Source organism: Mustela putorius, unplaced genomic scaffold (assembly GCF_011764305.1).
Source record: "Mustela putorius furo isolate JIRA1106 unplaced genomic scaffold, ASM1176430v1.1 tig00000421_pilon_pilon_pilon, whole genome shotgun sequence".
In the NCBI taxonomy this organism is placed as follows: Eukaryota; Metazoa; Chordata; class Mammalia; order Carnivora; family Mustelidae; genus Mustela; species Mustela putorius.
Window position 1 is genome coordinate 2,341,592 of NW_025421375.1, and position 22,135 is coordinate 2,363,726.

The 22,135-nt window shown below is 37.6% G+C and overlaps 1 protein-coding gene across 9 annotated transcripts in view; it reads right to left on the bottom strand.

Annotated features, from left to right (window-relative positions):
* Nucleotides 1–266: 266 nt before the first annotated feature.
* NFIB (nuclear factor I B) overlaps nucleotides 267–22,135 on the bottom strand; it is a 231,286-nt gene continuing 209,417 nt past the window's right edge. For 4 of the 9 annotated variants that reach the window (XM_004765741.2, XM_004765742.2, XM_004765740.2 and 1 more), the window contains 2 exons: nucleotides 20,841–20,929; nucleotides 267–7,007 (listed from right to left, as the gene is read on the bottom strand). In XM_004765741.2, the coding sequence (XP_004765798.1) occupies nucleotides 6,878–7,007; nucleotides 20,841–20,929 (219 nt within the window). In that variant the 3' untranslated portion in view covers nucleotides 267–6,877. Of the gene's footprint in view, nucleotides 7,008–20,840; nucleotides 20,930–22,135 lie in introns of those variants that run through there. The other 5 variants (XM_045079643.1, XM_013063083.2, XM_013063086.2 and 2 more) reach the window with 3 other exon arrangements.

Genomic DNA, 22,135 nt, shown 5'->3' on the forward strand with positions numbered 1-22,135 from the left:
TTGCATTTTTGGAAACTGGGGAAGGCTATACCAGTTGGAGGCGCACAGAGGGTTCACACCTCTATACCTGTGCCGGGCGTCAAGTCACAGGTATTGAACTGAAAGAGTCACTATCCCAGAGGCTACGGAATAAAACCAGTGCTACAAGACTCCCAGATCGGAGGACCGGAGTCATCCTTCAAGATCCTACCGACCCCCAGCACTGACATAGGGAGAGGGTGGCAGGAAGGGGTCGAGGAGGAGGAAAATAAAACATGAGGCCAGAGTCTGTAGCATAGCTCATTTTATTGTTTAAACAGGTTTTGCATAGGAAATATATCCGCTTCCAGTAATTAACTGCAGTATGAGCAGCTGCTAGCAGTATAGGCTGGATATAACAGTAACAATCACATTAAGTCAAGCTTGATTTACACCAGTTTAAAACTTGTGGCAACTGAGTTCATTTGCAACCCACAAAAAGTACCCAAAGAACATTATCCTCCAACCGGGCATCATAAAAACCTTCGCTAACATTCTGGCCCAGTCTGGGGCTGATCCCAGAGGTCCGAACGCCAGAAATTAAGTAACTGTCATATAATACATCCTACCGCTAAAGGTTTGCAACACAGAGATTGTGCATGTGCCTCCTTTTTTAAAAAAATTTAATTAAAATACAAGGTTCTGTATTTATGGCCCATGAGGACAGAATGCCAAAAGTTTTAAAATGGATCAACCCTGGTGTGTAGCTAGCAAGCAGTAACTGACTACTCGTCACCTACAGTTGTACTAAATGTATCTAAAGAAACACACAGTCCTACAAAAGTTGTTCTCAGAGAAATATCATTGAAGTGGGGGTACCTCTTCCCAGGATGCTAAAAGTTCTATATGATATAAGCACAAATTAACAGCTTGATGAAGACATAATCTAATGCAGCTTTGAGAAGCCTATGCCTGGGATGTAGTTACCCCTCACATTCTACAATGTTGTAGAGATTTTTTTTTTTCCCAAGAAAATGTCATTTGAAACATATTTACAACTGAACTCAACAGAGACTGTGAAATTGAACAGGCACTGCTCATTTGTTTGAGTTTTTTGGTAAACATTTTGCTGGTTTTTTTTTGTTTTGTTTTGTTTCTTTCTCGTTTTGCATCAACTTTTATCAGTCCATGCAACTTCAATGCCCTCGATGAAGAATGCATAATAAGCCATACTTCTTTAAAAAAAAAAAAAAGACTTCCTTCTGCATAAAGAGATATATTTGCCACATCAGTCCCTGTAGCACAGTTTTCAAAACCATTCTGTCAAAAATTACAGTAATACAAGACCGCTTTAGTGTCACTAGCTTACTCTGCCCTTGGCATGTGGAGGCCACCTGGTGTCACCGGTAACTGTCATCATTTGAGAGGAGCTCCTCAGAGGCTGGGTCTAGCATCCAGGTAGGCTAGTAGCACTGAAGCACTTTTCACAATCTCAACATACATTTGAATTGCAACACACAGATATTTCTAAAGAGTATTAACTAGTGAACCCTTTTATTATTTAAAAAAAAAAAAAACTACTTACAACCATTGAAGAAAAAATTGCAACAAAAAAAAAATGTAAAAATTGACCGTCTCCAACTTGTCCCCTTTACTATTAACAATGTAACCAACAGATCTGTGGCACGGACACAGTACAAAGAGTTGTCATGGCAATGAGTTTGGCTGATGCAAAGGTCATTGTGCAGGGTCAAAGGGCAAAAATCAGTGGTCCATGCTCTCCCCCAACTGCAGTGCTCCACCCCACCCACACAATTTTTAAGGAATTCGAAAAAACAGGGGAACTACCAGAAAGTGCAAAATATGAAGGCAGCTTTCAGCTCCTTCAGCATGGAGTAAAACATTCAATTTTGAGTTCGAGCTTTTACTATTGAACTTGAATAGCCTGCACATTAAAAAAAAAAAAAAAAAGTTTTCTATCGAAACCCAATTTTTTTTAAGTCCAGGAAGCATGCAGCTGGTTAATGTTAACCAAAGACCTTGACAGGAACATGTAAACTATATTGAATGTCATGCTCAGGGCCTATCTGCCAGCAATATTGTAGAGTTGTTTCATTAAAAATGAATACTGTACACTGAATATGGGATAACTTTCTGCAGCCTTCATTGTTTCACATGGTGCCTAGATTTTGAATCTAGGGACAGCACATGTCCTGATGTCCCACCGCTGAAGATGTCCCTGTGCAATCTCCTTTGTTGAGTCCTTATGAAGCTACCAGTCCCAAATCCAATACTCTGCTCCCTGAGGACACATTATGTGAGACATAGCACTGATTTCGTTTTCTGCCTATCCCGAATGCTCTGTGAAACTTAACCTTAAATACCATCACGTAACAATCACAAAAACTTTTGCTAAAGGCCGTATATACTAAAAAAAGACAGTGGTGCTTCTGACATTCTGAAATGCTCTGAAAACCAACTTTCCCAATACTAAATACAACAAAATAACCTTCATAAAATATAACTTTTCTCCATTTACACTTTTTTAAAGGATTAGTATCCCATGCTTTTCAAGCACAGGCATCTGTGAAATAACTCCTAACATGGACAGATTTTTTTTTTTTTTAATACATAACTTAAGAGGCTGGAGAGTTTTAACTCAAGTCCAGTCTCCAAACAAGGAATATTCTTGTTTACTTTAAAAATGGAAACAACATACAGTTCCATTATAATTGTTAAAAAGTTAGCTTTACAAACATGGGAATTTTAATTTAAAAAAAAATTCTTAACAAAACTATACAGTGTACAAATTACTGTCTACAAGGTAGGCGGTTCGTTAAGAAGATCTCTTGCTCTTCTCGCTACTTTGCAGCTTCACAGATTCATTCACATATTTTTTTTTTAAATGGAGCTGCCCACCCGAACATTACCCCATAACTATATTGCTATCATTACGATTTTTGCCATGTCTTTATGTACAGTCTCCTTCACTGCCTTTTATTTATTTATTTACTTATTTTCCCTTAGACAAGCCTCCAACGCTCATGTCACTCCAGAGGAAACTTCAGAGGCACTGTGAGTGGTGGGCCACGAAGCCACGAAGCCACACAAGGAAAACAGCTGAACAATGCTGCGGAACGCACAGGGGGCGAGGAGGGGCAGAAGACCACCCCGTCCTGATGCCCTTGGGTGACCTTCGCCATCCTGAAGCTCTGAGTTCTGGGGAAGGGAGGGGCGTGCAAGATCTGCAAGAGCGGGCCCTTAGTCAGAAGACAGACTTCCCGGGGAAGAGAGGAGGAGGCCAAAAATTGGATTTGAGATTTTCCATAGATAGTAGTATCTTTAATAGTTTTCTCACAAAAGGGAAGGAGGGAAAAAAAAATATGGATTAAAAAAAACAAAAACAAAAACAAAACCCCAACACTTGAACTAGGCCTTTGTAGTCAAGAGGCAGGCATGAATACCCACAGTGTGTAACTGACTTAGCTAGAACTGCTCATTCTCTGGCAAAAAAAAAAAATAAAAAAGAAAGAAAGAGAGAGAGAGAGAGAGTCTGCCTTTAAAAAATACTGCGTGTCCTGTGAGGTTCAATGTGTTCACCTACTAGGTCAAAGATACATGAAGAGCTTGGCTGAGATGAGCTGTTTTGTATCAGGGCAAGTATCACAGAAATGATCGGACTTACTTTTCAACCTGCGTGGCTGGGGTCCTGCTGTGCTATCCAGCATGTGGGCTATCAGACTGAATGGGCTAATCAAATACAATTCTAGACCCATAAGCATTGTCCTAAAGTATTCATTATTAAATCATATGCTGTGAGAACAATGGACAGTTTATTTTATTAGGCCGTGGCCCCGGCGGGGGGGGGGTGCCAGGGGGCTCCTCAAGACAGCCCTCTGTATGTGTCACTAATTCTGAAAGATTTTCCTTCTAGTAATGAATTCCCGCATTGGGACTGGGGGGCTGGGAGAGGGGTGTAAGAGCAAAATAAAACCAGCCTCCATTCACCCACTAGCTCTCAGGGGAAACTAAATCAAATATATATTTGAGGCACCATCCCTTAAAAAATCCCATCAGCATCTAATGGGCTTAATTCATCCACAGGAACATTAATTTCTGAATATTCTACATTTCCCTTCTGCTCTGGTTCTCCATTTGAAAGGTCAGGTAAAATGAAAGTGTTAACAAGATTTATTAATTTTTTTGTTCCTTAAAAACTGAACTTTGATTTTAATCTAAAAGTCCAAATACATTTACTATAGCAACCGTCTGTTCAATCCTCTGGATGTAGTAAAAAAAACAAAAAACAAAAAACAAAAACCCAAATGCACTGCCATCCATTTGAAGTAGTGAGTCACAGGTAAATCATCCACTACCAACAAAGAAACGAAGAAATGGCGAAAGAGAAGTGGTGGAGAAAGACTGTGGGAGCACGCCTCCAGCTGGGATGATGGGTTTATAGGAGAAAATAGACCCAAACCCCCAAAGTGTGAAACTTCCACTAAGTGGTTTCTTCCACCGATATTTCTGCCAAATATGAGACAGGCTCACTCTCCACTGTGGATCTGGAACTTTCCAGAAAAACTACCACCATCACCACCACCACCAAACCCCTCCCCCCACAAAAAAAAGGACCAAAAAAAAAAAAAAAAAAAAAAAACCAAAAAGAAGGTAAGACAGTTTTAAGCCAAGTCTGCCTCCCGGAGAATTTGTTGTGTTCACTTGTTCTTACTATTTCTGTTGTTACGAATACCAGAAATGAGTTCAGCCTGCACCCCAGGTGGGAAGTTTGAGAAGGGGGAACCTGTGTAAGTTGAAGTTTGTCACAGTAGACAGAACAGTCGCTTTGCAGCCCAGGCCCATCTCAGGGGGCACTGCTTCTTCACAGCTACACTGTAAAGTGTTAAAAATCCTCCCACCCCCCCCCCAGAATATATATATATGTATATTAAAAAAAAATCCCCTGTCCATCTCTCAGTACACAAAGGACCTCATCACACTGCAAAAATAGCAGTACCCACTTTGGTCAATTAAAACAAACAAACGAAAAAAAGCATACATTATTTTTTTTTAAATCTGTGTACTTACCTATAATAACCAATACAGCTAAAAGCACTACCTACATAGGCAAAACTTGGTATTGCATAATTCGTATAAATTTGAAACCCCTCCCCCCCAAATATTAATTGGAAGATGAAAAACATGAAAGGTTAATAGAAAAAACACCAAAATACTGAAAATATTGCTGGTCGATTACAATTTTTAAGCGGCAACTATACACAGCCATGATATGCTTTATAAATGTGAGATAAAGGTATAACTGTCTAAAAAATCCAAGATGTCACACATTTTTCTTCGTCTGGAGTACAAAATATTTTGTCATAAAAATGGTAAAGATTTAAAATGATAATAAATGCAGCAAAACAAGTGTAGTGATGTCACTTTTTTGTGTTTTTTTTTTTGTTGTTTTTTGTTTTTTTTTTTTTTGTTTTTAGATTTCAAGGCAAGGCACGTAATGTGGACATTATATCTTCGTGCAAATTAGGATTACTGGAAAGAGTATTTTTAATTAAAATTTTAAGAGACATAGAGGCAAAATGTGTCTGCCCATGCACACTACAGATCTGTCAATACAAGAAATTTGTTGAACAAGGCTAATGTCTGAAAGCACCATGCAAGTTTTCAGCACCCTCATTACAACTGTTTTCTCAAGAGTGCGTTTTTACATCCTACACCCTGGCGTTCCCAGTTTGTAAACTGTAAGCTTTACCCTCGTGACATGGATTTGCCTGCCTCTTTGTCTCTGTAATGCAGATTTTATAGAACCTTTTGTACGTACACCCTATGGGTTCTTGATGCAACCAGTAATTTTAAATAAATAAATCCTACCTCCAAGGAGGCTGCAGCTAAACCAACATAAGTGCTGTGTTTTCGTTAATTTTTTTTTTTCTCAAGCACATGATTTGTCTTGATTTAATGCCTTTTTAATGCCCTCAAAAACTGAGGGGAAAATAAATTCGTTCAAAATTATTTTAAATTCTTTTTAATCCCCTCAATTTAGAGTCCAAGGGCTGAAGGACTTATAATCATGATTCCCCTTTAGATATAAATTTATAAATTGCACTTGCCTCTGTTAAGTGTTTCTTTTGTGGGGAAAATATTATATTAATTTTTACTGTTGCATGCAGAGATAACACTTTACCTACATAGAGGCATTTCTTCCATAGAGCCTTTGTGTTCAAACTGTTTTTTTTTCTTTTTTCTTTTTTTCTTTTTTTTTCTTTTCTTTTCTTTTTTTTTCTTTTTTTTTTTTTTTTTTTAAGGTTTCAAACTGGGTTACACACTGGAAAAGGCTGGGTTAAGGGCCAAAATTGAATAAATCTGTACTGATAACTAAAGGCTACAGAGATTTTATATATATATTTTTTTAACTTTTAGAAATCAGAGTGCTTAGAAAATGGCTGGCTCATGGCTCCGTCACCCAGCACCTCTGATGCCGCCTCTTAGCCTTCGTTGGTGAGATAACCAGGAATAGTGATTCCATGCGTAAACAACAAGAATACTAAACCAATAAAACTAGCTTATCATGCAAATATTAAGGCATCTAGAAAGTCAGTTAAAATATATTGTCATAGAGACAGAACATCTATTTCCCAGCGGACTTCATGTAACAAAGGCTACGTTGCAGGGGCTGCGATCTACCATCAGCGAAATATCATCGACCCTTTTTTATGTCATTACAGTTTCAACCTTAAGGGAATTAGTGATTGTAAGTGCTGCAATTGCTGGTCTATATATCTTCTTTCTTCAGTTGCTTTCCTTTCTCCCTTTTTGTTTGTTTTGTTTTGTCCAGTCTTCCACTTTTCCTTTTTTTTTTTTTTTATTAATTTCTTAAACTACTGTTGTATTTCATTTTCCCTCAGTTGCTCGTTTCTGCTTGAAGGAAAGGTTCTCCGATTATGTTCAAACCGTAATTTTGGACATTTGCCGGTAGGATGGGTGTCCTATTTGATACTTGGAAAGGAACCAAGCTAGCCCAGGTACCAGGACTGTTGACAGGAGAGGAGCAGGAGGGAGGGAAGAGAAAAAGAAGAAACACAATGTTAACATCTACAACTGATATTAGAAATATAAATCCCATAGGCATCAAATTACTACTATAACTTTTTTCCATATTACAGTTTCATATGAGATTAGCGTGCTACATTGTAAATATTATAGATACATACTCCACATGGTCTATTTCTTTCCTGGAAGGGGAAGGCTAATGATGAGGCTGGAGAAATTCAAGTCAGGCTTATACACAACTGTTGAACTCTGATTGAGTGTGTTCCTAAAATATCTGATCTACTTCGATGAAGAAGAAAAAAAAGAAAGAAAGAAAGAAAGAAAGAAAAGGAAAAAGAAAGCAGCAAATACACAATGGTTTGCCCATTATTCTCTGATCTTGCTTTACTTTCAGTTCATAAGCAATTCGGCGATGAGATGGGTTTCAGTGTTTCACGTGCTTATCCACTGAATACAACTGTAAGTTGTCATGAAAGATTTTCCTTGTTCCTCACAATAAGAAAAAAAAAATAACATTTTTAAAGAAGGCCAGTACATAATATGTCATTTGAAATGCTGGCACCAGAGGCCTCGGGTACTCCCTGTCCCTGCCATAAGTTAGGAACTTAACCACATCTGAGCTGTTCTGTGTCTGGAGAGCTGGGGGAGGGGAAGAGGGTTTGCTGGGAGGGGTCCTGGAGGGAGCAAGAAGGCCAAGTTCTTGTCCCCCTTCAACCAACTCCCCTTTCACTTATGTTGGATCTGGAGCTGTTTAAAGAAACTTGAGGAACAGTTCTCTCATTGCTACTGGCATAATCTCTCATTAAACAAGTTATCATCTGGAGGAAAATAATCTGAGATCTGCAGATCCCAAGACAACCCTACGTACCATACATTTTTGGGTGGGGGGGATACCTAACCAGATCATTATTTGTTTCAGCACCCCACTCAGAATGAATGTCAGCTAATAAATAGATGCATAAATCATCACGAACCAAGAAAACATCAAACAGATAATCTCACAGCCTATTTTATCACAACCTGACTTGGAGACATCATTTCAATGTTTTAAATTTAACATAATATCTTTTACTTTTGAAACCATGAGGTGAGATGGGCACTATTATTGTAGATATCAAACTAGATAATCTCATTTTTTCATATGTGAAGACCAAAGGTACAAAAAACCTTTATGGGATATTAATTTGAAGAAAAATTTTGTAAAAAAAAAAAAAAAAGAAAGAAAGAAATAAAAGTAAAGGAAAAAAAAGAAGAAGAATAAAAAATAAAGCCTGGATTAAAAGAAGAACCAGGCGTGTGTGTGTGTTTGTGTGTGTGTGTGTGTGTGTGTGTATTCTTTTACTCTGGTGATACCTCTACACAAATTGTGTCTTATTAGTGCATGTCTAAGTGCTTATTTCTGAGTTGATAATTCAACAGAAAAATTTCACGCTGGAGGGATTTTATGATTAGACTATGAGCTCTACGATAGCAAAGTCCATCTCTCTTTTTGCTCTCCATTTAATGTAATACTAGCACAGGGTGGATTCCACTAAATTTTTGGATATACAAACAAATCACTTAAGGGGTCTCAATCCCATCCAAATCTGTATTTTTAAAAAGTGGGGATCGTCATCATCACGTATTTCCACAAATACGATGTGATTTGTCCCCCTCTAAAAAGAAAAGAGGCATCCTGAGCTTAAAATTAGAGAAGTTTGGTATTAACAAAAACATAAGATTGAGGAATAATCAAATAAGAGTTTGAACAAGAAATAATTCAAACTAAAAAGAGATTTCCTCGTTATCTGTTTGAAAGTCATAATTCTCAAGAATTAGAATAGTTGCTACTGAAACCTTTTCCAAGAGACTTAATTATTTTCACATATTTCTCTCTTCCCACCCACATCTTCCCTTCGCAGGCCTGACCGGGAGAGAACGCTACATGATCCATCATGAGAGCGATTTTCCCCCAACGGTCCTTTCACTGTATTTTGTTACCACGAGAGTGTTTTTTACTTCCTAGCATAGTCACCTGTAGCTGGGCTTCTCTTACTGACTGAAAGGGAAGCCCCACAAAGAAAATGACTGTCTTGTCAATCCCTGTAGAGTCTGGCTATCGCCAATGCTAACTACTTCTTAGCAAATAAAACAAATTAGAAAAACAGATACCCATTATTTTTAACCTGAAATGGAAAGCATGTAGGAAAACTAAAAAGACTAGCTCAAGTTGATGATCCTTGATAGTAAAAGACAGTGTCAACTACAAGCAAATCACTTTGCAAAAGCGAGTCCCAAATCCAATGGACTCTGGAAAGTCATGTATAGGTTGCACACTTTGGGAAAATAAAGTATATTTTAATGATTGAAAATAGATGTGACTCCTTAAATGGAGAAGTCTCTCTAACTGATGGCAAAAAAGACAGGAATTTGGGGTTTATTTTGCAACAGCTTTCTTATGTGGTTCTAAAAAGAGACATGTATTATTCTTTGGAAAATGCTCAGTAAAAACAAATTGATGCTAGTGACTACAGGACTCTTGGTGCAGAATATCTAACAAATTCAATTTAGATGTTTACTTAAACTTTTCAAACCTCCCACCCTACATCAGGACCATGTCAAAATTGCAGAGTGCAATATATTTGTCAATACTATTTATGAACCTTTGGGGGAAATAAATCTCAAACATTAACACTATGCAGACCTCATATATGAGTTTTACAAGTCTCTCATTGCCAATTTATAGGTCAGGTTCAGAACTGTAAGACACAGACATTTCTTAGAGCTTTTTGGTAGTCTCATTGAAAAATAGCTGGTAAAACAAATTCAAAGATTATGATAACAATGTAAAAAAGAGTTTAATCAAACAAAATAACCTAGGTCATTTCATCTCAAAAAGAGAATTGCCTCAAATTACATAGTTTTTTTAGGTAACATGCTTTTTACATATCTAACTCCCTCTCTATATATCAATGCTTCTGATCACCAGTATGGGTAAAATAAACACACATATTCATATTTATCTCCACATACAAAACTACTTATATGTAATGTGTTTAATAGTCTTAGTTCATAATGGAATAAGAATCATCCTTCATCCAATCCAATAATCTGTGCCTCTATGTAAAAGGGATGTGCAAACATAACTGAAAGATCTCAAAATATTCAAGGTCAGGTTAAGCTATTTCAGCAACAAATCTTAAAGCATGCACAGACTTTGCTTTCATTCCATTCTCCATTGCCAAATCACCTTTTCTTTTCAGCAAATAGAAGACAGCATGACTAAAAGTTGAAACCACGTCTTTAGAAAATATACATAGGCCATACCATTAAAAAAGGAAAAGAATATAAAGTTATTTAAAAAACCAGGCACAATAAAAGCAAAAAAGAGATTTTGACTATATCTTAACACAAACCAGAATTCACCCTAATGACTTCTACTCTGGGCATATAATGAGACATTTCCTTATATACAGAACACATACCAGTTAAATCAAAATCTTAAAAAATAAAATGTCTGATACCATGGTTAATATTTTTACATATTCTCACCAAATGTACGATGTGGCTGTCCCAAAAAGGGAAGAAGCAAAGGAATTATTTTGACCTTAGGATGCATTAATGGGAAGTGATGGCCCATTTTATCCTCACCAGACTATTTCTGAAGTATTCTGTTGCTTCTAGGCATCACTCAAGAGAAATAAATGCTATGACATGTCTTTGATGAGGAAACTCACCAAATCATATCTTTTGAGGAACAGCTGAAGGGAGACAGGGAAGACACAACCATTGAATTGGAAAGAAATATAGACTAGTTCTGCATAGTTCAGATGGAAAGAATTAGCATAAAGGGAGAAACTTCCAGAAGAAAACCATGCTGAGTCCCTACCATGAGCAAGATACTATTCTGGGTGTTTCACATCTGCTATCTGACTTGATTTTCTCAATGAACTCTTGAAATTGTCCCCATTTCACAGATGAGAAAACTGAGAGGTTTAAACTTGCCCCAAGTGACCTGCCTAGACCTCAGATATGAACCAATTCTGATTCCCATGGCCATTTCACTATATTATACTGCTTCCCTGGGAAGTCAGACATCGACCCTAGATTAGAAAGAACTTTTGAACAAAGTTCCTGAAGGCAATATATTTTTCAGGAGACATTTCCCATGCCCCACATAGCTGGATTGTAACCTAAATAATGGTGCAGGAGACTTGCTCCCAGAATATGTAGTTGGTCTGGGTGACCAAGCAACTCGGAAAGTCCATATATATCCTCTGAAAACAAATCTAGTTGAAGTTGTATTAGAATAACCTTAGGGTGAGGTTTACAGGGTAAAAAGGTACTCCCTTCTTCCTTTTAAAAATGGCACACTATTTTTACTATAGTTCATATCCTTGGATAAACTAGATAAAGTAGTTGGTCATCGCACTTACAAGTAGTGAACAGACTCTGTATCAATCAGTGAAAGATGGAAAATTGCTCTGGGCAAGTCTACATTTGATGGTTGTACTTTCTCTCTGGAAGACTATGTCTTCTAGGTCAGAAGGAATGAGCCCTCAGTTTTTTACCTCAGTAACCACCCAAGAACCTCGGAATGCCAAATAAATACAAGTGGAACAATAAGTTGAGAAAGGAACCAAATAAACTCAAACACAACACTTCAACTATTTCTTGAAAAAAGAGCTATTTGAGGAATGGCAAAATTCATTTACTATTATTGGTCGGCATTTACCTGATAATGGGTTGGGTCACTCATTTGTCAAGCATTCAATAAACTGTGAAAGTATCCAGCACATTAACACTTTCTAGAGGAGTAATAATATTGCTCATTTAGATTTCACATACTGATTTAATCATAAGCCTACCATATTTACCTCAAAGATAGTAAGTACTCTTTCAAGAAGCTTAACAAAAATAGTATAGGAATGAAGCACAAAGAATTTTAGGTATTCAGGAATACCTCAATTCTACTAGGAGCTACATTACTTATAGACAGCAATAAAAATAAGCAATGGCCCAGAAAGCATGAAAAATAAATAAAATAAAGACCTTAACTAAAAAGAAGGATTCACCTTTCATTCCTTTGCACCTGTTTTAAATATCCCCAAGAAAAAAAGTTTTTTACTTCCTTATCTACATACTTCTATACAGCTTCATATTTTTGCTACAATAATTAACACACAGGTACTAGTACCTTTCCCAAAATTCACAATAAACAATCTCCCCTACTAATAGCTAAAATCTACCTGGAAAAGCCAATCAAGGGCAGGTTAATTAAGTATTAATTGGGTCATGCTGTCTTGGATCATGTGTGTATGAATTTGGACTGGCTGCTTACTTTGACATAATGCAAATGCTATAGTGTCTTGGGAAAATATGCTGGCTCAATTGAAGGAATACATGGGTGGTATTTAAGTACCTACACATTTAAGAATTATTACATGTTGGGAGCACCTGGTTGTCTTGGTGGGTAGTGTATGGGACTCTTGATCTTGGAGTCATTGAGTTCAAGCCCTACATGGAGCATAAAGCTTACTTAAAAAAAAAAAAGTTGTTAGAATTATTATATCTTATTATATGAGAAGAACATATTTAAGAATAAATGAATGTATTAGAACAAAAAATGGTAATAAATAAATATAACCATTTCTAGTACTAATATGGTGTGGATTGTTTGCCAGGTACTGTTTTATGAATTTTCCATCCTCCTAGTGAATCTATGAGAAAAGTGCCAATTTTATTCTGATTTTACAGAGGAGGGAACTGGAGCCAGGAAGTTATGTGTCTTGCCCAAGTCATGTTGTTATTAAGTTGCAGAAGCCAGGATGTGAACTCCAGCAGTGTGGTTCTAGGATCTACATTTTTACCCATTACACTTTACCTCTTCTCCCTCTTTTGTGAGCCACACTTTAATCACCGGACAAGAATTTGTATTATCCTTAAATTGTAGACGAGATTCTATGAAGGAAGGTCCACATCATTGGGACACACTGAGACTCCCAGAGAAGTAAAACTCTTGAGTCCAAATCTCAACACAAATAATGGTATCTCATTTATCCAATTCCAGATCCTTTTCAGCTGCATTCAATATCTGCCTTTGACGATGTACGTAGGGATGTGGCTGTATGTTGATCATTTGCTTATGGAGCTCCATGCAGATGGGGCTACACTACAAGTGAAGTATACAAAGGGCTCTACACGGGTTTTGGATTTCTGCGATGTATTGCCCCCAATTTTAAGGATCATTTTTGCTATCTGACAATCCTATTTGCATGCAAGATGATTTCTAATGATTATTACTATTTGTAATAATCTGTACCAGAAAGCTCCCTGGCCAGCTCTTACCTGAACTGCAAAGTACTCTTGTGGGCTCTTTGGGAAATACCGAATATCATGAACTGCAGGTGGCTTGTGGAATTACTCGAACCAAGCAACAGTACTTCGTGGTAATGAAAAAGAAACGTATTTGTTTCCTAACTAAGTAGGTAAATGGCCTTCTTTATTGCTACTCCTTGGGGACCCACGATTTTGGAAATAACATATCAAAACGGTAGGACATCTAACCTCATTAATTTATATTCAATTGTTTCAGATGTGTTTTCGTTATTGGAGCATGCTGGCGTGGATGTTAACTTTACCATGCGTGCATCTTAGCAGTTTCTAAGTAAAAATAATGGCTTCTGCCAGCAAAATATGTTATTTAGTGAAGAGCACGGGGCAAGCAGAGTCCTTATGTTTGGACCACTGCAGCTGAAGATAAAATGTGCTCACTGCAGTTCCTGTACGCTCTAAGTAAAAAGCTCTTAAAAATCCCAGAAGACGCTTCAACAAGGCAACCTGTATACTTAAAAGTAATAAGAACGTATTTCCTTAAAATGTTTACTTTAGACGTAAGTAAAATACAAATTCCCCTAAATAGGCCAGGTTAAGTAGATTTAAAAAAACATTGTTTGATATTTTTCATGTTTTAGAACTGAAAATGAAAGAGAATTACTGCCAAGATGGCTAATTGTAAATAAATTATAGGACACACAGGCATACATATGTAACGACTTATGTAGCTGTGGGAGGTTTCAGCCAATTAAAAAATACAGCATCATCAGGCTTGCAGTGGTTATCTGATCTCCTCCCAAAGACTGTGCCATAGCAGAGAACCCTACACATGGGTTTCCATCCTTTCTCTAGTCTGTATTCCTCTCTGTCCCTGGGTTCCTTTCAGTGCTATTGTTACAAGTGCTACTGCTCCCCTTATTAGCATATGTGAGTCTTCAACAGCAGACGAAATTCTCTATAAAAATAGTGCTCTCAAATAGTGGCTTTCAGTAGAGAAACTCACCTAAGGCATACTAAATTAAAAAGAAATGTAAGTTTTATACAAAGCAAAAAGTGACTTTTTCCCAAATGATTTTCATTTTAAAGCCCAAATCAGCATTCATTGTACAATTTCACCTCTAAATAACAGAACTTACTTGTATCAGAATTCCGAATCATAAAATCACAAGTGATGAGGAAACAGAACACATTTTTGAAGCATGCCTACTAATATATGTGCAGAAAGAATCACATGTGCAAAAGAAAAAAAAAAAACCCTTCATGTAAAACGAGAATTAACAAAGGGGAGAATAATTGTAACTTTCGACAGTTGGCGAGTATTCAAAATTCGTGTTCTTCAATTTCTTGAACTCAAACAGGCTTTTATGCCTTTTCTTTTTTCTTCACGTTTGTGAGTGCATGTACTCATTCCTATGCTTTGTTATCTAAGTAAATACGGCTAGAAATTCACGACCTACCTACTCACAGCACTGCCCAACAGGAAAATCAAAAAGGTCAGTTAATAAAAGAGGCGTTGGCTGGTGAGGGCGCCTCCTGGACGTAATACATATGTAAATACGGCGCTTTACGTGAAACATCTTCAGATAAAGTAGGTGTTTAAAGTAGGTGGGCTTCTTTCATTGCAAAGGGTTAATCGGCAAGGTTTACGTTTGGGAATTCTCTGAATCGCGCTCCTCCCTCTCCCGTAGTGCAGCCAAAAATCATCTGACAGGAAACATAAGATTAAGTTTGTCCTACCTAACCGAACAAAGAGTGCTCTGAACAGGCCACCGGTTTACTGCAGAGCGGGAACTTTTCTAATCCTGCTGGAATCTGCAGTGCTGCTCAGAAAATATCACGGAAAACGTTGTTTTCTTTCCTCTAACATCTTGTCTCTGGATCATCTCATTTTGGTCACACTGCAGATCCTGCTGCTTCTCCCATAAAGGTTAACTTAAAGCTCCAAACATAATCATGTGGAAAATGGACATTATTGATTCCTATGGTCCATTGTTCCCCGATCCTAAGTCCCTGAAGTTCAAGTTCAATCTGGAATTACATCATGTCTGGTTTCTCCTGGTTACCAGACGGCTTGAGACGTGACCACAGCTACAGAAAAAACAAACAGCCTTCTTCACGCTTCGGCTCCCCTATCGATTCAAACGTAAACTTTTTTCTTTCTCTCAAGTATGCTTCAAGTATGGAGCATGGTTAATTTAGAGATTAAGTTCCAAATTAGATTATCTAATGGCATCTTAATGGATTGCTGACCCATTTCCTGTGGGATGGCAGCAGGCAAGTCTGGCTGGAATACAATTAATTTCTTAGGAAGTGTTCTGAAGAGTTTCCTAGATAAAAAGGAAATGTGTTGTGCAAATCTTGCTTTACAAATGGAGAAAGTTAGGCAAAACTGCAGCAAATCCCAATGCATTTTCAACAGCCAGATCGTTGATACTGTGTGTTTGTGAACACCCTATCAAGACTGTTTTCAGGAATGGTACCCCTGCTTATTTCATAACAGGTGCAAGTAATTTTTCATGAGAAGGGAGCTCTTCTTTTAGAAAGAAGACTCCGATGCAAAGAACAACACGGGTCAGTATTCCCACTGACCAAACAACGGACGTGCATGTTTTTGGCTCTTGCGATTCTCCTCTTCAACCCAAGATGCTTCCATTCATCTACCTTATCAGCATTTCTATCATATAGTCCCAGAGTGGTGCTAGGGGCCCAGAGTGGTGTGTAAAAAGTTGAACGTTTTGAGCACACTTTAGAGCTGACAGCTGAAAAGGAAATTCAGCACTCTGAAAATAAAGCTCCCCCCAGGAACTCCAGGAACAACCCAGCTGTTGTGCTGTAGTTATGTGTCAAGATAACAAACTGAAAGCAGGAAATGCTAACCTAGTGAATTTGTAGGGATGGTCTAAGTGTAATGTTGAAATAAGACTTAACTCTTAAGACTACCTAGGGGCAGGGCGCATACTGTCCTCATCCTATACGGGCCCTCTGTGAAGACACACGCGTACATATATGCACACGTGCACATGTATGCCTGTGCATGTACACATGCGTGTATATACATCACATACGCACACACACACACGTGTTGACATACAAACATGGTTTGCGACCCAATACTGAAGGTCGTTTTTGTTTAAATCTTCATTCTTCTATCACTGAGGACATGCATCTTACAAAGAACAGTTTAGGGACAAAGCCACAGAGATGGTAAATGGTTGAGGCCAGTGTTACAGAAACAGGGTTCTACGTGGGAAAGGAACTCCTTCCTTTCTGCCTTCCTCCTCCTGACCAACCAGATCCCAATAATCTTTACTGGCTGCTAAATTTCTCCTGGGAAATCAAGCGACTCTCTAGAATTGCAGTAATAAAGGACAATTTCTTACAAAAACACGTGTAAATTCGCTACAGAACGAAGTGTTCAACTCAGAGAAAGGAACTGCTAACACGTGTAATGTAGAAAGTACCTGATAAAAGTCTCTTTGGTGCCATTCAATTACGGCATCAGCAGAGACCCAGAAATCCTTCCAATTATTTCAGTGAAATCTTCATTTATTCATTATTTCAGAGGCTGAGCAAATGGTTTGTGTAAACACATCCTTCAGTAACACGCGCATGTTTATTTTAGCCATCTGAAGGCTTCTTCTATGTTTATATAAGCCATCAGACACATACAGCCACTCACTTGTGGCTTTGCTTCTCTTGAAAGGGGTGAAGGCAGAGAAGAGGGAACGGAACCATAAAGCCAGTTTCTCTTTTGCATAAAGCACTCCCTCCAGTGTTTTAAAATAACTTATGTTTATATTATTCTTGGATTGTCCTTAGGCTTGCTTTTTCATTCAATTGTATTGCTCTTTCATACTTGATAGTGCAAGCCATGTTCAGGCTATAGTTTCGAAGAAAAGAAAGCCAGTTAGGGAGTTCACTGCTATGCTTGTTTGTACCCACATAACTCACATATGCCACAGTGTCATTTGTCCCCCTTGGAGGACAAAGCACAGACACAGCAGTACCCTTATGAATGGCATCAGCAACTCATCACCTATTACCCTCCAAAGAGTGAAGCCCCTCCTGACTCAAAAAATGAGCCCTTCCCTAAAGCACTGCATTCTGGGATAACTGCAGGAACCCTAGGGTTAGACAGAAAAATTCACATTTTCAAGGTGCAAGCAAACACACACACACAAACACAGCTCAGAAAATTCTAAGCTTTGATTACAGTGGCCCGACTTCTGGGCTCTGCCATTTTCAGTCCTGCACAAGGTGCAGCCTGTGACTTGGAAACACATCTACAGAAGAATTGTCTTAAAGCAGAAAGGGAGGCCACCATGGACAAGAGATTGTGCTAAGAAAAGTAATGGCAACAAACAACAATCAAAACAAAAATAAAACAAAGCAAAGCCAAAACACACAGCAAAACCCAAACACCTTCTTTGCTTTGCCCTTTTCCACTAGGAAGTCTCCAGGGATTGCCTTTTGTTGAGAACAAAAAGCAACTGCCACCACAAAAATAGCCTGATAGTTTCTTTATTCCATTGTGACAAAGGCAGATTATTTAATTCTCTGGTTGAACGGCTCTACATTTCTCAGATATTTTTGATTTAATCAGATAATTTTAAAGTTGTAGCAGTTCCCTGATGATTTTAGAAATCTGTTTTCTGCCTTAAAAGTAGTAGTAGTATTGGGGCATCTGGTTGGCTCAGTGGGTTAAGCCTCTGCCTTCAGCTCAGGTCATGCATGATATCAGAGTCTCCTGGGATCGAGCCCCACATCGGGCTCTCTGCTCAGCAGGGAGCCTGCTCCCCCCGCCCCTCTGTCTGCCTCTCTGCCTACTTGTGATCTCTCTCTCTCTCTGTCAAATAAATAAATAAAATCTTTAAAAAAATTGGAGTATTGCAGAAGTTAATGATTTCCTTTTTCAATATCTTTTCTAGAAAAACACACACACACACACGAAGTTTCATAAAAAAGCACAGAGCACAGACCATGAATACGTTATGAATATATGTTGTGCCACAGACAGGGGCTATCTGTATTATCAGATCTGGACTCAACTTTAGCCCATTAAAAAAACAAAACAAAACAAAACAAAAAACAATACAACAAAGCGAAGCAAATTGCAGTCTTGTTTGAGCATATTTATTGTAAACTGCAGGATATTTAGGTTTTCAGAACTGTGAGCACCTATATCAGTCACCCAACATTTGGGACAGCCTACCCCAGATTTAATAAATACCTGTTGAATGTGTGACTGTGATGGCCGCCATTATGGATGATGTGCCTTCTGAATCATGATAAAAAAGGAACAAACCAAAAGCTACATTTTTAAAGCTTTCTGAAATATTAAATCCATCCTATGTATCATTATCAGCTAATCAAAAAAGTGAATCTTTGGGAGGGGAAGAAAGAAAATCTTAAAATGAGTTGTGAATTTCTTTCCAACTCTTTCTAACCTGAAGCTGATTACCACACCAATTTTTTCAACCAGAGGGGATTCTGTACCATGAACAATGCTCTCTCCTAAGAACTGGGATTAGTCATCATATCCATTCACCCCGATCCATGAGTTCTGTGGGGATTCACTGTCCACTCACCTTTCCCCTTCCGGGGATATCAACTTTTGATTCAAAAAATGACTAGGAACTGGGTGTAGTTTTATTTCAAATGACAATAACTTATATCTTTAGTTGGCTTTCATGCTCTTTATAGAGGTACTAACCCACTTTAAAGAAGTAAATATCAATCAATAATCCACAGATTAAGAAGTTCACACAGCTATAGCCACATTTAAAAACATAAGTAGAGGGGAGCCTGGGTAGGGCCCAGTGGGTTGGGCCCCTGCCTTCAGCTCAGGTCATGATCTCAGGGTCCTGGGATCGAGCCCCACATCGGGCTCTCTGCTCGGCGGGGAGCCTGCTTCTTCCTCTCTCTCTGCCTGTCTCTCTGCCTACCTATGATCTTTCTGTCAAATAAATATATAAAATCTTTAAAAAACGAAACAAAACAAAAAAATGAGTAGACTTCATCTGACTTACAATTCTTATAAATACGGTAAGGCCTATACACAGACACAGTCCATTCTGCTGATTGACAGAGAGAACATAGACTATAAGGAAGTTATTTAATAAAATCAAATCCAATTAAGTTAACTTAAAAATAATTAAGACCACTGAACCACAGTTTCATTGGAGTTAATTCATATTCTTACTAAAACTATTTTAAAAAGATGCTTTCCTTGTGCTTATTTTCTTTTTTATGAGCATATATTGTATTTTTTTTTTCCCAAATGGAGGAATTATATAAGCTTCTTGGAGAAAAAAAGTTAAAATACATAAAAATGTATACATCGTAAAGTGGATGTTATACCAATCTTTAAAAAGAGGAAAAGTCATATCATATTCATTTTAGGAAATGTATTAATAAAAACTCATGAAGTTTTTAAAATGGACTCTAAATAATTTTCGTGGTTTTCACCTGAGTAAAAGTGAACATTTTGTTAACTGAATTCTTTTAAACTCTACTCTTCAATAGTCTCTATCAAGTAAAACGGAGATGGTCAGCACGATTACAACTGATATTGGAGTATGTAATTTTAAGACAGGCATTATACTTATAACAGGGTTGGAAAATGATGTTGGCTCTACTTTTGGTGAACTCCTTATGGGATTACCTCACTCTTTTCTATAAATTTATATCTTTTATTACATATGATTATGCCATGAATTTTAATTATTTAATTTGCCCATTTGATACAATTCGTTCTTTATTAAAATAATACATAAGAAGTAGACTTAGCACTACTTACTTTCCAAAACCAATACATGAGACAATATCAAAACTAGTTTTGAAGATGAAGTTTCAGCATAATTTTCTCAGCCAACCAAATAAATTCAGTTCTCAATGATTCATATCAATGATCAGAGTTTAAAACTTTATTTCAATCAAATTCCTTCTTTAACTGCTGATTTCAACGATCTTCTGACCCCCCAATCAATGAGTGGATTGATAACAGTTAACTTGACTAACTGGAAAGTTTTGTCCTAGCTTTTCCCTTCTGACAGGGGAATAAATGAATAGTAAAATGGTTCAAAGTAAGCAGGATAGGAAAGAGCTGAAAAGAGAAGAATCTATAATGCAAAAAAACAATGCTTTATTAAACCTCAAACAGCTGAAAAATCTTCCCTGGAACTATGATTTCACTTTTCAGGTCCTGAGATCTAAGTGTCAAATCTCCTCCCCACCCCATCCCCCGATTTATAAACTGTTGAAAACATTTGACAACACTTAGAAATTCCAATGATCAATCAGCATAGGCTACAGTCCCAAATTAATCTGAAGATGCATTTACATAAGAAAGAAAGCAGGAGGAGAGGGAAAGAGGGATGGTAAAGCCAAAACAACGAAATCTTTAACATATATTTTCCGTCAAACTAGTTAAAAACAAACACTATAGCTCATGTAATTTTTAGGTGTAAGTGTAGGGTTGGAAATAATTAAAATGTTACCTTTGCCAAGTAATTCCCAATGTATCCTCACTGGTACTGGGGTATAAATGCCTGCCGTTTTGATTCATGGTCCAGTCACAAATCCTCAGCTGTCAATTGAAACCTAGCAGTCAGATATGGATCGAGCAGTACTACAGTTTTTAGTATTTAAATGAATACATGCAAACTAGTATTGTACATGGCATTAACCTTACTTTCCCAAGAGGCAACTTAAAGAAAAAAAAAAAGAAAAGCAAAAGAAAAACCTTACTCTGCAAAGCAAAACTTCCCAGACTCTGTTTTTTTAGAAAAAGCTACTGCAATATGCTTCTCTATTAATTAAAGCATACGAGAGAAACGAGTGCTTAGAACATCACAATTAGCCATTATTAGAGTACAAATTGAGCTGAAACAAAAGCAAACGTTAATATTCAATAGAGAGATATATTTTAGGAAGAAAATAAAAAAAGCTTTTTTTTAATGCAGCATACCAAATCATCTGCCCTGAGCAAAATAATCAATAACTTCAAGCATGCGGTTTGCAAAACACAGGAGACATGCAGTTCAGAGGAGTTAAAGCCCACCTCTAAGTTCTCCCTAGCTTCTGCTTAGAAGCATCAAGGCACTCTCTGTTTTAGATGTTCCCTAATTTTATTTTAGCCAAAGTGGCACTGTTTAGGAAGAGTTGATAAGAACTTCTACTTTCATTTTTAAACTCAGAGTAATGGCATTTAAAATACATTACCCCATCGGAATAGAGCGAGGAATGCTCTGAGTACAAGCTGAAACAAATTCTTCCCAGATCTTGGAATCATCAGCTCTGCCCTTCGGAAGAGGGTTCCAGTAACCCTACCCAGCTCTGTTTGGTTCACAGCTGCCCTACAGTGCTAGCAGATTTATTGAAAAAGATATATTGCTTATTTTTATGCTTAAGAAAGTAAACTTATCTGGCTCAGAGGGCTGGGGCAGGGGCGAAGGGGGAGCGCCCACAAGAAGATGATGGTTTTTAATCGTTAGGTAGCCATGCTGTAAATTAGCTGCGTCTCACATTGAAAGATGACTTACAGCAATCCGCTGTACCCTGTTTACTGCTTTTCAGTGAGGATTTCTACAAGATGATGATTGCAGCCAAAGTGCCTTTAAACTGATGGTAAATTATTGTAATCCTTTCTGATAATGTTAAGGCTAAAAAAAATTGGCTATTAAGAACCTTTACGTTTCCTGTTAAACCAATGGGTTTCTACACATTCTAAGTAATAGTGACTCTGGCGTTTTGGAATAATCGTTTTGCGCACTTTTCTACAGATCTATGAGTC